The 17,271-nt window shown below is 43.8% G+C and overlaps 1 protein-coding gene across 1 annotated transcript in view; it reads left to right on the top strand.

Moving 5' to 3' along the window:
- Nucleotides 1-342: 342 nt before the first annotated feature.
- Nucleotides 343-17,271, top strand: part of aatka (apoptosis-associated tyrosine kinase a) — a gene marked incomplete at its 5' end in the record, with an annotated part of 30,505 nt that continues 13,576 nt past the window's right edge. The window contains 2 exons of the mRNA XM_079177071.1: nucleotides 343-424; nucleotides 13,688-13,821. Of these exons, the coding sequence (XP_079033197.1) occupies nucleotides 343-424; nucleotides 13,688-13,821 (216 nt within the window). The remainder of the gene's footprint in view (nucleotides 425-13,687; nucleotides 13,822-17,271) is intronic.

The raw sequence follows: 17,271 nt of genomic DNA, 5'->3' as shown, positions 1-17,271 counted from the left end.
TCGTCAAATGTTTGGATCAGTCAAGATTTTACAGTGTATAAAATTGGTGTAAATAACGGGTGACCTGTGTGCAGAATAGCAGTCGAATTCAAACGGGATCTTGTTGACAAGCACACAGATGTGAAATGAATGTCAACATCTGTCTCCAAATCTCTTCGAGCTGAAGGTGGAGCAGGATTTTCGGGGGTGCTCTCTGTGAGGTGTGATGGAATAAAATGCTGCGCATTACTGCTCCTACTCCAGGTTACTTGAATCTCTAAAGCAGAGTCAGGAATTTCTTCTTGACCTTTTTTTTTTTTTTTGTCTTTAGGCTTTTGCTGCTTCTGCAACGCGTCGAGGAGGATGCTCTTTGCCCTACATGTGATTGTCATGTCTTCGGCGTTTTTCAATCCCAGTTTCGCCTTCAGCTCCCACTTTGATACAGGTAAGGGTCAAACTGACGAATGGCTTGAATGAGGGCGTTTATCCATTTGCTGCAGACCTGCCAGTGATCTATGTTTCTTCATGATCAAGCTGATTGATGTCTCAATCTGGTGTTTGATGCAAGGCCATACACTGTGTCTTGGTGCTATATATAGTTAGTCACAGGCAGCTGCATCATTGCCATAGCATCATCATCATCATTACAGTGAGCCTAAACATCACAAGATTAGCTCGGGTATGGATGATTTACATCCAATCAGTCCCTCACAGATTGGTTACAAGAGGGTTAAATGTTGTGGCTGCATAGATCCTGCATAGTCCTACACATACGTCCCTGCAGCGGAGTGTGTACTGTGTGCTATGACCATGTTGTGCAACGTTACAGAGATGACCTGCTGATGCAGGTGTATATGGCTTCACTGTGCGTGAGGTTGCTGTTCTTTGATGCCCGTTTGGATGCAGCGTTAAATCATCCTTCGGGTGTCGGGGGTGATGTGAAGGAGAACCCAGGTGCTGCTGCTGCAGTGCTATGGGACCACCGAGCAGTAAGTCATGGCTGTCCTGCGTGAGGGCTTGAATTAGAGCAGATTAAATAACTGTGTGCGAGTGTAAACAGGACTGAGAGACAGACAGCCCCTGAGCTGAGCGCAGTGCGCTGGGCATACAAATGACGGTGAGTTGCAAGTTGCAAGTTGCAGGCTCTTATCTGTCCTCCCCAAACCGCACACTCGCAGTGATCCCTCTATGCCCAATTATTCCACCCACCTCTATCTTATTATGACTCCCCAGTTCTCCTTCTTTGCACTCTGTCCCCCCCCCCCCCCCCCCCCCCCCCCCCCATTAAATGTGGCGCTAAAAGGGGCTTCCATTTCAAGTCAAGATAGGGTATTTACAGGAGGTATGCTGTCGCTGTGCATTTGGGAAGTTTCTTGTTCTGACACTAACATTGAAAGAAATAAGAGAGAATTTTGACTGTCAACAAACATACAGTTTTATTTTGCAAAGGGCCATAGCAAGAGAAGTGATAAGAGGACATGTCTATGTTTGGAAAGTACGCTTTTGCCATCACACTGAGCATTGTTTGATGCAAGACTACAAGCAGAAGGATGAAGGATTTGTTCTTAGATAATGACTGACTCTGCTCTACTTTAAAATACGCTGCAAGGAGAGACACGGAATGGTTTAGTGTTTTAGGTATTTGGAAAACCATGACAGAAGCACTTCTTGTTGTGAAATGTTTAGTGGGTGCTGAGCTGGCTCTCCCCGGTTCTGTGCAGTGAAATATGATACAAACCTACCAGGGGAATGCGATCTTTTAATTTGAAACTGGATAAATGGTTCCCAGCTGAATTATGGGTAAAATGCATGCTAACTGTGGCTCTTCAGGGACACCTTCAAATTTAATTGTCTTGGTATTTCCTTCCTGGAGGAGATGTGCAGCGAAACACTCACATTGTCTCTCTTCAGATCAGACAGCAGCTGAATGGATAGCCTCCGTGACAGGTCGGGGTGGAATCAGCACATGCATTGGGATTGTGTAGTTTTAGGAGGAGGGTGGAGCATGAGGGGGCATGTACATGTAGCCTGTATGTAGCTGGAGTAGAGGGCGGGGTCCGGCTCGTCACTCCCCTGTCATAATGATCTACATTTCTCATTAGAGCAGCACCTCACTAATGGTCCTGTTCCTTAGTAATTGCGGTGAGAATCGATGTTGCCTAGGCGATGGAGGGGCGTGTGAGGCGTCCAGCGCTGAGGACCAGAGAAACGCTAGAGTCCCTTTTAATAAGGCGAGGGGACGCACAGCGTTCAGTCAGCTCTACTGGCTGAATACGTTGGCTGAGAAGTAGATTAATAAATCACACGAAGAGTTACAAACACAAAACCAAGCACTTGAGCTACAGCACCGCTCAAGCCGCCCTCCACAGCTGCACTTCCTTCCTCCGCCCAGGGCTATGTTTAAGAACATAGTGTGCTCTACATTCTGCAAATACTCACACAAACAGCCACTAATGAGCAAACACACACCGAGACCAGAGGAAAAGAACTCTGGGGCCAGGTTGCATGGCATTATATAAACCATCAGCAGGGACGGACACACCGTAGCAGGATTCTTGATCTCCTGACCGCATCGGCCCTCGCATGCTGGGGCTTGGTTTGTGTGCGGCCGGGGGGAAAGTTGGGGGTGTGTTTGGCATTCTGCACCAGTGACAACTGCAACTTGCACCTGGCTCACCACTGCTTCAGCACCTCGGAGAGCTCTCCCATCGAGCAAAGCAGCAGATGTGTGAGTGTGTGTGTGTGTGCTATTTTAAAAGCCGGCTGCCTCCTGCGAACAGAATTGATATGCATCGCTTTACTGTCGGGGCAAACAGAAGATGGACTGACCTGGAAGGCAGCACCGATACACCGACAAGCTGACAATGCAGCAACTGTGGGAGACTGTCTTTCAGCAGTCTCCTCTGGTGCCTGGAGGTGGCAGTGGCAGCTCGTGTGTGCACGTTACGGACGGCGCAGCACACACGTCTTCTGTCACTCACTCACACTTACAGCACAATGCCTAATGCACATTCCACATGCGGGAAAGCTTTACACGTGCCCTCCGATACACATGGCAACACCCACTGCAGCCCATAACCAAGGTGGTGCTGATACCGGAGAGGAACGGTGTTAGAAATGATGTATTGACTTGCTCTCCGAGCTCCTCCCACTGACTCGGTCAGTACAAGCCAGCCACGGCTGACTATTTGATTATTTATCCCTCCATGTGGATCCAAGCACTTTAGTTACATAAGTCAGCCTCTGGGGGAACTAAAATAAGAATGAAGTGGATATAAGCAGTTAAAGGGCACCATCTACAGTATGTTTCCTATGTGCTCTCTGTGTGATGATGAGGGGGGTTGTTGGTTTTCTTGGTGTCATACTCGTTGAAGGCTGTGTGTGTGTGCGGCGTGTGCAATTGCATACTTAATGGGTTTCATGCAGTATTTAATTCGTCGCTAAGTATAATGTCTTGTTGAATTTAAATGCTAGAGCACTCTGAGAGCCATTTAGCAACACTTTCACATAGTTGCTATTATGAAACAGGTGTGGTGGACTGATTTTAGGGATGTTTTATGACGACAGGAGGGGAAAGCAGACGCAGGTGTGTTTCTTGTGTTCAAAAGGGCCGCTTCAAATTGGTTGGACAGGTGGGAGACATTCGGGTGGAAAGTGTGACTGCGTGAATTCACTGCATGTGAGTCAGAGTGGGAGTATGTGCTTAACAATAGCAACATCAAGACGGAAGATTATGGGAGGGAAAAAGGAGTGCATGTCAGCCAGTATATCTCACACGAACCTGTTTTGTCTCAGGTATGTTTGTTTTTCACACAGGCTCGGGCGCACACATCTCCACACAAATATATATACACACACTGCCTTTGTTTGCATCATGGGACTCGGGGCTGAAATGTCAATCCTCGTGCATATTTCTGTCTGCACATGCATCTACTTTGTGTTTATCAGCACACGCGTGGCACCATCACTCCTTCCTGGAGTGTGTTTGCACTGCAGAGCTGTGTTCTGTCAGGTCTGTGTGCTGATGTACAGGTAACATTGTTTCAGCCTACAATGCCTTTATGTAATTTCGATTGCTGCTAAGTCAATATCAAAACAATAACTGAACATTTTAAGAAGAGTTCAAACTAATTGTTGTTGATTGTCTGGTCATGTAACCAATTGGTGAGGAAATTCTCCAATTACGTACTCATTACCAAACGAGTGTTAAAACATTTCACACAAGAAAGCACTAGACTGATTGGGGTATCACAATTTTAACTTTTTTACCATTGATAGCCACTGATTCAACTGACTGTATCGGTCATTTTGGCCTTCTTTTAAGAGCTGTGCATGATTTGCATTACCAACTTTGGTTAGTTTATCACTGTAACATATGTAGAAATGTGTGTCCGTGATTGAAAGTTAGTATTGAGTAAAGAGAAAACATAATTAAATCTCGTAGAACTGTGGACAGATGTTTTGTCTTTACCAGTGTATGAAAGTAAAACCTCTGCTAATTCATGCATGTCTAGATCAAGTGGTTGATCTGGTATATTAAAGGTGTAGCATTTCTCTTTCAGTGTTAAATTAATTGTGACTATTTCAAAAGATTGATTGCACCCATCTCATGGGATTGTCAGAGCTGGTCCTCATCTTCTATTTCCTGTAAACATGTGTTGCTTCCTGTTGCAAAGAGGATTCTTGAATTCTCAGTCAGGTTTCCCTCTTCTCCTTGACCCAAGAGGATAAACATATTTTTCAGTGAGTTCATTCATTCAGCTGTGTGTTTTCCAGTGTGATGAACTGTGAGCAGCTTTTGTCCTATTTGTGCAGAAGGAACAGTCACTCTAATTAATTTTGTGCTGTATAATAATCTTCCAAATTCAGCAGATTTCCCTCAAAATTTGACTCAACCGCCCACGCTGCAAAATGCAGAGTAGAGGCCAGTCTCCTCTGCAATGATCTACATTAATTAATTGTGTCTCAAATAGATGAATTATTGATGCTAAATCTTACAATGCCCCGGTCGTGCAGTTAGTCGATCTGTGCAATTAACTAAAAAAGTATGTCCATCAGAGACAGAGAAGATATTTAGACCCTTTCCTTCCAGCAGTGTGCCCTTGCCCGGGCTGTCAGGGGACGGACATGACAGGCCTGTAATGCTGATCCATGGTGGTCCTCCTGGGCTCTCACTCCCAGTTAATGACAGTTATCATGGCTCTCTGCAGGGCCAGCGCATCCCTCTGCCATCTGCAGCCATAGAGCATGACTAGAGAACGGCAGAGAGGAAGTAAATGGATGGAGGAGGTACAGGACCCATGCCATTAGTCGTGTGCTGTTCCTTTTGCTGCCAAATGGAGACTGACATATGTGTCCACATGTGTGCTTCCTCCTCTCCACCTCTGTATGTTCAGCCCTCCCTCATCACAGTCTGATGCTTCTTGCTCTGCAGTTCTCTCCCATTTAAAAAAATGTTTTTGCAGGCTCTGCTTTAGATCTCCTTTTTCTAGAGCATTTTCTGTCCCTCTCTCCGTCCTAACACATGACCTCTGCTCACTTCATGCAGCCTGTAACAGAGGCTTGGCGTCCGACGTCTTTCTCTCTTGGGAAGCAGGGCACAGCTCACTTCTCCTTCAATGCAGCCCTGTAAGTTCAGCCAGTGAAAAAGAGGAAGACCAACTCCAGCCACTTTGCATCCCTAGACGCTGATACATATAGAATAAGTCTTTTAAAACAGTGGCTCAAGTTACATCTTGACACCAAAGATGAGCTAACCACTTGAGCCAACAATTGATCCGTGACGATTGTCCTTATGCATTTTATTTACACATGCACAAGAGCAGTGGTGAATCGATATATAGCTTGAGCTTCAGTAAAGGACGGCAGCGCTCCGTCAATTACCACAAACTGGAATTGTTATTCAGCTGTAAGGCAATTGCTTTTTTGTTGTATAGGGTGCACCTCTTACCCAGCAGCCTCCAGTCAAATATCATTACTGAAGTTGCAGTGTGTGTATGTTGATTTCATGTACTCTATGTAAATTCTTTGGCTCTGCTCCTGCTGCCCTCTGACAACCTGTAAATCTAAACCGAAAGGTCACTCTTCTCCCCTGTCTCTATTTATGCTGTCTGCTGTATCCGTGCACTTCCACACCCTTCTTCCTACATCGGTTTTGCTTGTGTTTTCGTTGGAAGTCACTTGGTGCAGGGCAGATGGAGGAGCTTGTTTGGCCCTGCAGCACTGTCCTGAATTGAAACGCATGCTCAAGAGAGATGCCGGGCTGTATCTGCTCTCGTCCTGTGTGCTGTATTTACCCATTAGGAATCACTGAGGGGAGGTGGAAGGGCAATAAAGTGGGTAAATAATGGCAGCAGCTTGCCTCCTGTTGCGTACGGTAGCCTCCACCGACTACAACGGTTTGCAGAGTACTTCATGCAGCTTGGTCACGTTTCTAAGTCAACGTGGACTTCATAACAGACACAAAGCTCGGTCTGTGACCACACATCAAATTGAGACTTTTACGTAACACAATAGCTGCATAATGTCTGTATCTATTTGTATCCAGTCTATTAAACACTAACTGCAGTTGAAACTGTATCTTACCCTCTCTACTTCTCCCCCTTCTTTGTCTCCCCCCCTCATTCCTTCTCAAGACAATTTGATTGCAGTAGTTTGGCTTACTGCCCACCCTGCACCACTGTCGGTACTTGGTCTCACGGTCAAAAAAAAAACATTCATGCATGCATAGCAACCATACAACAACTAAAAAGGGACCGATTGCTGATGGGAGACGAGAACCTCGCAGGGAGAGACAACTCTGCAGTTCTGTGTCAAAGCATGCAATATTATCTGTGGTGTGTTCAAGCTCCTCTTCACGGACTCGGGTTTGCTTGCTATCAGGAGCAGAAACAGCAGCCCGTTGCACTCAGTTACCACAGAAACTCCAACGTTATGCTATGCAGCCCAGTTCAACACCCTGACTGGGTTTTCTGTGTGGGTTCATATTCTTATGCTTGTGTGTGAATACGAGCACACGGCTCGGCCCTGGCCTTGATACGAGTGTGGGAGGCATTTCAGCACGACTGCCTCTTTTCTCTCTGCAGCCGTCCTTGCTCTGTGCGTCCTCTCTACCTCTCCTACACGTGTCCATTTGGAACAGATTTGTTGAATGCATGATGAGCACTATCGTGTATACCCAGGTAGTAGATATCTTAGATATATGTAGACCTTACGGTTGCTTCAGCTGCACAGCAACGGAAAGCCCGACCTCGCTGGTGCATGCTTTATTTATGATCTACCATGAAAAGCTCAGTGTGCTTAACACACTACATTGTCATCTCGTACATACATGCATGAACTAGGGATGCATCGGTACCACTTTTATTAGACCAAGTACAAGTTCTTACATTTGAGTACTTGCCGATACCTAGTACCGATAGGGGTACTTGATAATACCATTACAGTTCTAACAATGACTTTGAAATCATGTTTTATTTTCAGCAGATGTTCCTCACTTGACTGTTACAAATAAAAAAGACAACATGATGCTGTTGCTGACATTTTAACATTCAAGATTGTATTTTCCTGCAGTAGGGATGTTAATGATTAACTGTTTAACCGTGCTATTAGTCAAACAGTTAAAAATAAATAAAACAAATGGAGCAAAACTCAGAGGTGTAGCTTGTCATGTAAAGGAGAATACTTAAAGGTCAGTCGACCATAAGTGCGCCGGAGTTGTTGTTAGCTTCGAGGCTAACCCTCTTCACTTGAATTATCAGCTGGCTGATAAGCTGATACGTAACTTGGGTCTCCTCGCGGGTCTTGAGGAGTTGTGGCATTTATTCACTGTGACGTCCACAGCTATACCGTTACTGATAACTTCGTACTCCTGATCACACACTATAGCTAAACTAATTGATGCGGTGAAGACTTAAGTGGTTGCATGTGTCCACGAAAATGCACGGGACATTGTGGCTGCTATCTCTCCTGCACTGGTGAAGTGGAGGCTGCCTGTTTTGATGGATTTAACCTGTTTGTGCATGGGGTTATTGTTGCAGCCGGTCTGCTTATTGGGCCCAACTGACAAGAGGTTAACGTCACGTTGCCATAGTGGTATATGGCGTGCGGTTGTATCAGAGTAGTTCTACGAGTACATGAGCACGATATCGGACCTGACGACTGATACTGGTAATTGTATCGGTGCATCCCGAGCATGAACACACACACACACCCCGTTGAATTTGATTATTCCTGAGATTTCATGTTCCTCCTTGGGCATGTCTATATTTCTCTCTCACCGTTTCTCCCTTTCTGTCGGTGTGTGTGGTATTTCAGCAAGAGACGCTGATGCCATTTATGGCTATTATTTACTCGAATGTTTAAAAACATGCATTATCAGCTCTTGCTCTGTGACCATGAAGGGCACACTAATATTTTCTGGTGACTTGAAGTGCGCATCCGTCTACTTGGCAGCGTGTTACATTGCGTGGCCATAATCTGACAACACAAGCAGCACAAGCAAGGGTATCTAAGTGGGTAAATAATAGAACAGCTAGAACAGTCTGGTAAATTCTGAAATTTACATTCAGCTTTTAAAACCAGAAAAAAACACTTATTCCATATTATGATATCCAAAATTGAAGACGATATCTAATTCTCATATCACGATATCGACATAATATTGATATATTGCCCAGCCCTATAGTCACAGGTTAGTGGAGTGAAACCGATCCGTAGGGGGAGTGCAAAGTCGTGTTCAATGAAGCAAGACTATAATTGATAAGTCTCACTTATGGGAAATAAAAAAAGCAGCAGCAATGGGCTCCTCTTTCATTCATTCATCCTCCTTACACCTCTCTTCCTCCCTCCATCCCTCTGCATGCTCCTCATTGTCGGCCTGAATTGTGAGAAGTGGCTCGGTGCCTCTGTTGCTCTCTTCCGTTTGTCAGGACCAGGCTCATCTTCCTCCAGTCTTGAACACAGCTTTTTAATAAAGCCACGTTGAGCCTGGCTTTTAAGTGCTTTATTTTCATTTCGCTGTGCAGCTGGTGAAATAATGTGTGCTTCTCAAATATTTATGGAGGACCCTGGTCGTCGCTCACAGTTCTTCAGAGAATGAGTGATGAATTCTTCAATGAGTGATGAATTCTTAAGAAAATAGTGCCAGCGGTTTCCCCTTGAGGACCATATTAGACTTCCTGGTGACATTCTGGTCTGCTGTAGTTAAACTACATGCGAAATATAAATTATGTAAGTCCTGCTGCCAAACCGTAGGTATACAAACAATTGCGGGAACATTATGATTATATTTTCTATTCATCAGTTTTTAAACTGTTTGTTCTGATCATGGTGGGGAAAGGAAAGGATGAGCAGAGAAGCAAAATGAGCAGAGAAGCAAAATCGTCATTTGCAACTCTCTCCAAATCTTTAAGGGGATACCCCAACCTCTGTCTGCCCTGAGGACTTCACTCAGCCATTTATGCACTTGTAAATACTTGTAAGGTATTGACAAGGTACTTGTACACCCTTGATTTAAGGAAGCAGTGGCCTGATTACTGGGAAACACTTTGTCTCAGCTGCTTCTATTGGTGTTTATTACTGGCTGTTCAGAAGGTTGAAAAAAAGGTTGACCCACTCCACCAATACAGCTCCAAACGTTGTTTTAACACGAGTGTTTTCAATCTGAACCCCCGCTTAGAGATACTGAAGCTTGATAGCCTGTCTGGTAGAATCTCAAATAAAAGAGCTAGTGAGGTACATTATAGTCAGGGCCCTATATGTACATATGCATCTTATTCATTGAAACACAGCTCTTGCTCCAAATGTAGAAGGACTAATGTCCCCCTGTTACGACTTTACAGGAAACAGTAGAGGAGGATTGCCAATTTCCACGATTCCTCCATTTTCTGTAAAAGAGTAAAAGGTTGGTCCACTGCTCAGCGCCTGTGTTCACCATCTGCTTCATCAGTGCCTGTAGTAGAGGCTTGATAGTTGCCAGTTACCTCAACTTCAGGCTAGATGGCTTTTAAAGGCAGACAGCTTATCAAGATGAATGAGGTTTTGTGGGTGCGAACGGACCGACAAAGGAGAAAGTGGACGAGATCGTATACACCTCCTACCTCAAGGTTAGAAGTTGCATGTTGTTGCTATTAAAACTGAATATGAAGTGATGTGGGTTTTTTTAGGTAATAATGACATAAAACTGTCAAAGAACGACAGAAAACGGAGCAATCAATCTGCCCCAGGGCTTGCACATCATGACAGCAGACCTAACACGTATTGCTATTGTAAGCCTTGAGTCACCACTCCCTCATATTCACCATGTGTCCTCCATGCTTCTGGCACCATCTGTGTGCTTCCTCACATCCGTTCATCCAAAAGTTCAACAATACCCCCGAGGTTCCTCATGTGCAGCATATTGCCTAAAAATGCTTTTGAAGTTCCATTAAATGTCTCGATAGTTCTGTGTAAAGTGCTAAATATCCTTTTAGAGCGAAAGAATTAGGCCGGTAATTTAGCTGTATTGTGGCAGAGAAGAAGAAAGCATTTTAATAATATTTGGTTTTGATTCTTAGATGTGAATATCAATCCCTGTTTCCCCTATCAGCCTCAACACAGTGTGTCCTGTCACCACCCACCCACTCTTTGTGTTGTGGTATGTGGTGGATCCAGAAAGGCCACTGCTTGGGTTAGCTCTTCCTCTTCAGACACTATCACACACAGACACACACACACACACACACACACACAAGCTGTCGCAGCATATTACAGGAATCTATCTTCCAAAAAGTGTGGAAACAAAGAGGGGGCAAGAGGTTTACCGCATCGTAAATGGCAGTCAACTTAATACGTGTTGGCCTGCAAGGTTGTTACCATGGTGATGGGTTGGTGGGTCAGTGCCCAAACACACACATGGTGTAGTTCTAAAACCAGGCTTCAAGTAGGAACCTGCATACATTGAGCCTGTCTGTTTTCATTTACTACCAGTGTGTGTGTGTGTGTGTGTGTGTGTGTGTGTGTGTGTGTGTGTGTGTGTGTGTCTGCATGTGCTTTGTGGCCGTGACCTCAGGTCAAGCTTTGGTTGGAGCGGTACCGTTTGAGCCACAGGAGCTGTCAGGTCTGGAACAGCGTGTTCCCCACAGCCGAAAGGGTCAGGACCGCTGAGTCTCTGGAAAAGTACGCGCACACACACGCGCATCACACACCACAACTCCTTGGATACAGTGGGCGCAGGAGTGCCGTGCTTGTGTTGTCCTCACAAGGATGGAGAAATAAAGGGAATCCTGGAGTGAGAGCATACGCCTGTCCTCTTCTTTTAATAGGCTGTGATGGATAGATATACAGCAACAGCACATATAGAAAGGGAGTAAACATGGCATCCAGATGAGTAACTGCAGGTCTGGTACAGACATTTAATGGTATTTAATGGCATTTAATGGCATTTTAAAAGTAGACATCTTGGCATTACGCGGTGTACTGACAGATGGGCGAGTTCTGCCAGATTGCTGTGGTTGGCTAGTTACGTTTACTTGTGGGTATAGTGCCTCCAACATTTTATTTTACACAAATTCATGTTGCGGGGAAAAACAGTTGATGAGAACTCGTAACAGAGATGCATAAATGAGGTTTATATAAACATGGGAAAATACGAAATAATTAATTTGCTGTCAATAAAAAGAGAAAGATCTTTGCCAAGAATTTCTGACCACCAACACATTTCTTGTGATGTGTGTGAGCTTAAATTCGGGAACTATAACCATAAAGAATGCAACATTATATAAAATAACCGTAACGTTTAAATAACCTCTCAACCGAATCATCACGTCAGCTACTCTGAAGACAGTTGTATAATGTCTTCTCTGGAGGGAGCTGTCAAAAGTTTGAGAAAATAACCCTGATGATGTCATAGTCATGTCACCACGGTTGTTTACATCGGTCACTTTCTGCACAAAGCCTGTGTTTCAAACTGGGGGGGGTGAAGTTCGAAAGAGATGGATATTTACCAGGTGGCAACCTCCGGGTCTGAAAAGCGAAGATGATGCGGAAGTGGCTTAAACTCTAATGGTCATCCAGAGCGACTCCTCTGGTTGCAAAAAGAAGTCTGATTGTATAGAAGTTCATGAAAAAATGACCCGACTTCTGACTTGATTTATTACCTCAGTAAACATTGTAAACATGAGTTTATGGTCTCATTTGCTAGTCTCAAGTCTTCTTCAGTAGCAGGGTATGCTACAGGATACCCCGTGATTGACCGGTCTCTTCCACGACGTTATCCAGTCTGGAAGTTGTCTGTGTTTTTGTCTTACAACTGTAACTCTTTCACAGTGTGTTTTCAGTTCATGAAAGTTAATAGTAACCTTTTTGGTCGCCTAACAAATGTTTGATTGTACTGCCTGCAAAAAAACAAGATGGTGACGGTCAAAAACCCAAACTTCAAAAGGCTTCAAAACCAGGTCCCACAACCAATGGGTGACGTCACGCTGACTACATCTAATTCTTATATACAGTCTATGGCATTCACCTTGAATGAAAGAATCCAATGAAAGATGTTATTGAAGTGCATTGTGGGATTTTTTAAGATTTAACCATATGAATGTCCTATTGATGCTACATTTGAGCTGTCCTCATTGCTCCCAGTATTTTGCTGATGCTGTCAGTGGTTAGTTGATGCAATAGAATAACCTTTGAGTGTTCAATACGTCATTGATTGAGGTTGAGTCCCTCAAGCGTTTGTTGTTGGAATGATACAGAGATGTACAAATGTTTGGTTAAAGATGAATGCAGTGGGCCTTAATATGGATAAGTGGTCATGTAGATACGGAGTGTTTTCCACAAAATAATTCAGATTAATTATGAAATTTAAAAATATAAAAGTTTAAAGGATAGGATCTTCTCTTTCATCGGTCCAAGCTGAAGATTTAAAACTGCTGATCAGATTTTGTGAATGTCCTCAGCTTCTACAGGCTAAAAGAAAAACGGACACATGTGTGCTGCACATACAGTATGCACGCAAGACAGATGGTGAATAATAAGTACGCACGTGGAGAAATAAGTACGCACACACCAACAATAAGTGTGTGTGTGCTCTCTGTTTGCCGCACACAAAACATTTCTTTGGGTACACTGAGGATGGCTTTTTCAAAATGCTGTGCACTCAAACATAACTACTCATTGTGTCCTGGGATTCAATAGCATTGTGTGCATTGCTCTGGAAAAAAGTTGCTCCAATTAAATAAATGATGGGTTGTATTTTTGAATCGTTGAAGATTTTGCCGGACTTTTCAGAAAACGAAAAGCAGATTGTAGAGTCACAGTAAGCATTTTCATTCATTAGTTGTTTGCACCGAGACAGAATGAGCCACTACACCTTCTCTGCCGCTGCTTTATTAAATTATTATCCAGAGGGAGTCATTGTGTTTGTGGGTGGAACGAAACTCTTTGCCTCGATGACTCAGAGTGCATAGTAACTACTGTAATTAAGCCACAGGAACCTGATTTCTATTCAGAGTCACAGATTCTAGCGGTAGATAGGCAGCAGAAGAGAATGCTAATTATGAGTCGCATGCTTCTTTCTGCGCTGCAAATTAAATGGTCACAAATCACCTGTGTGTGTACCAATCACCTTCATCTCTATTTAGTTTTTAATTTCCTGTGTGACTGCAGTTTGCCGTCTGATCTCTGAACAGCTCCACCCTGTTAACACCGGCATTATCCTCCCATGTTGCAGATGGTGCTCCGCTGAGCGAGCTGTCGTGGCCTTCATCCCTGGCGGTGGTAGCTGTCTCGTTCTCTGGCCTCTTCACCTTCGTCTTCCTCATGCTGGCCTGCCTCTGCTGCAAGAAGGGTGACATCGGCTTCAAGGTGAGCTCACTGCTGCCCCCTGCTGGAAGAAACGAGGAGAGCACCAACTGTGTGTGTGCACAATGGAGGGGAATCCTGATCAATGATTTACATACTAATCATTGTAAGGTATCAAATGTGCTTGTATTACTAGTACTAACACACACTGTACAAACATGAGAAAGCATCCTAAAAACCTGAAATACATTTGAATAAACTGCCAGTCAACCTCTTTAATGTACCATTAATTAAGTAAACGCTGAATTATGGTTGACATTTAGGGCAGCATCAACATTTTTGACTTGTCACAGTAGGAAATGCACAGGTGTGAATAATGAAATTAATGATGGCTGAATTCAATTTCGCTGCTTTGATTTCAGGTTCCTGATATTGTGCGTGCACTTGAAAAGATCAGAGCCATCATTAGTGACACCTGTGCTTTCCTGCAATGACACATCCACATTTCTGCTGTGAAAATGGCCCAATTGATTCCAGCTTTAATTTAAATGTTGAGTGCCAATTTAGAAAAAAAAATCAAAAAAACACTTGGTACAGTGTTAATATTTTAAGTTAGATCTCATTCTCAGGAGACGTAAGGATGTTGATCGATACAACATCCTAACCTGCATTTACTGTTAATGCTGAAGTCTTTTGCTGAGGATTAATGCCTCATTGTATGCAAGTGATGCAACCAGGAAAGTACCCGTACCGAATCTCTGTGTTGCCTTCAGCTGTCGGCATGACTCAGCCATGCTGTGTCAAACATCAGCGCTGAACTGCGAGGCTGAGGGCCAATGAAGACTGACACAGGCAGGGGGGCGTGTGGAGTGGGAGAGGCAGGAGAAACCCTAAAGTCGCTGTAGTGGCTGCTCCCTGTCTTTACAAGTTTCCTCATTAACTTGCTGCTCTTATTATAGCGCTGGCATCGAAACATATTTTTCATTTTAGTCGTGCAATTTAATGTTTAACTATTTTAGGTGGAGAGAGATAAATCACAGCCCCGACTCAACAGCCTTTTGTTAACATCACTTATGCAAATCATTTGGCAGTTTAAATTCACAATATTGTCACCTATAATTCCTTGCATGACTTATGGGGCTAGCTAATCGAGGGAATGAAAACCATATTTACCTTTTTGTTGTTGATTGGAGAGGACAGGAGAGAGCAGAGCAGCTTGTTTCTTGTTTATGTATGTGGTGAGTCAGGACTGTGCTTCAGCATTCACACTGAACAGCCTGTGGTAGGTAGACGCCGCAGGGATGATAGGGTCACTAATGAGCACAGCACGGAGATGCACCATTATTAACTTCTGGACTTTTTTTATGTGTGTGTGTGTGTGCCCACACTAGTCTCTCCCACGCCAGCTCGCTTCTGCCTCACTATGGTATGTGAACATGTATCTTAATAACCTGCTGGAATAGTTGAAGTCTGTGTCTGCTTTCCATTGGCGTGCGTTTTACTGTGAAAGGACTAATGACGGAAGGATGGCTCTAGCTGCTAAAACGGCAATAGTTGACTCATTTTGTCATGATGCCGTAAACCACGGCCCCACCTTGAGCCTAGTTGATTTAAATAGATATTGGTTCCTGAAGAGATGTTGTTTTATAGTACCGTGTCATCAGAGAAAAAACACATCTTTCTCATGGACACTTCAGCCGGGCAAAGTGACGGTTACAAACCACCATGCCTTCCTGACTATGTCGTTTTAGCACATATGCTGAGTTTAAGTTGTGAATATGCAGCAGTTGTTCAAAATCATTTTTTTGAGACTCTGCATCTTGCCAAGCCATTCCTAAATGTATTGGACAAAGTAAGCAGGCACAAGTTTCCTTCCTTTATAGATGTTCATTAGCTCACTGACCTCTTCTCGTCTTAACGTTATGCATACGTTGTACAAAAGAGTAGCTGGAGAGGAACAGCATTCATTGAGCTCCATGCAGCTTTATTGAGATTTGACTCAAAGGTCATTGATGACATAATAATAAGCGTGGTGGACATTTGAGAAAATGGCAATGAAAGGATTATGATAACAAGAAAGCACATTGTGGTTACTAACAAAGAATCTTCTGTCAGTACAGCACAACTTTCAGTCCTCGGGGAATTTGAATTTAAAATGTGCTAAAATGTATGCTAACATAGTACACAGCACATTGTGACTTTAGTGAATACAAACTATGCTGGTAGTCCTGATCATCGTGCATTATAATTTCAGTTAAGACAAACTATCAAATCTTCATGTTCCTCTCTTAGTTTGGCAGCAAACATAACATAATGGTTTCCCACTGTTCTTCCCTTCTCTTTGGCACCGGATCGTCTCTCAACAGCTCACTTGTAAGGTGTGCATTCGTGTGGGACTGCAAATTCGCACCGCTGCGCCGTCCAAAAAGCTCCATTATTCCTCTCCATCACGGTGCCCTCACTGGAGCGCGTAGCATGAGGCTGGGTATTAAGTGCTTTCTAAACTGAAGGCCCTCCCGGGAGCTATGCAACGCTGACTCACAGCCAGGTGCTCGCTTTCACACTTCGCTCTGAGAGTGGCAGATGGTTCTCTTGAATGAGAAACACACATTCCTGTACATGCATACATACACACCCACACTGATGTTTTGGGACACCTGTAAACATACACACAATGAGGCATTCAAATATTTCATATTTGTCCATCTTGCAACCTACTCTCCTGCGCTCCTCCTTTCTCATTTCCTACAGTTTTCTCTTCACGATTTTCTCCTTTTCTACCTCTGCGGTTGCTGCATGTGGGAGATAGGCTTTTTATGGGTACCAGTTCATTAACCAGGATGGATGGAGGGGTGAATCGCTCAGTGCTTGTGAACAAAGCACTATTGCCAGCCTGTTTTCCCCAATATAGCTACAGTCTACATGTTCAGGACATCATCAAGAGGGGCTTTGACTGAAGGACCTGATATATTACATGGAAAGAAGGGAGGTCCTCATTCAGTAGACTTTGCATGTCTGCTATGACCTAAAAAATTAATCGGACAAGAAAATCATTATAACCGCAGCAAACTCAATCACTCATTCAAGTGAGACTGTCGTTAGTGCTGACCTGAGGTCTAATTGCAGTGGCAGCGAAGAAAAATCTGTCACATTAACAGTGTGTTGTTCAGCAGTTTGAGGAACAGGGCACATGGCGGGGTTCCTAATGGATCCCTTCAAGGGAAAAATTACCATTTTGATAAAACTTCCCGGGATCCAAATTAACACAATTCAACCCTACTCAGCCCAGAGTGACTGGAGTAAGTTCGTTTTTTTTTAGGTTTACACTGGGACCAGTGAATTTGCTGAACAAAAGTTGCATTGATTCCAAATAGAATAATTAAAAGAGCATAAAAAAAGTATAAATCTGTAACAATTTATGATTGAACACGTCGGACTCTGTACAGCCACGCAGGTGTTTTCAGTTGTTCTGGCTGATTACAATTCTACTCAGGTTGAAGCCGGGCTGGAGCT

Source organism: Pholis gunnellus, assembly GCF_910591455.1.
Source record: "Pholis gunnellus genome assembly, chromosome: 17".
Lineage (NCBI taxonomy): Eukaryota > Metazoa > Chordata > Actinopteri > Perciformes > Pholidae > Pholis > Pholis gunnellus.
This window is presented reverse-complemented; position numbering and strand designations above follow the sequence as displayed.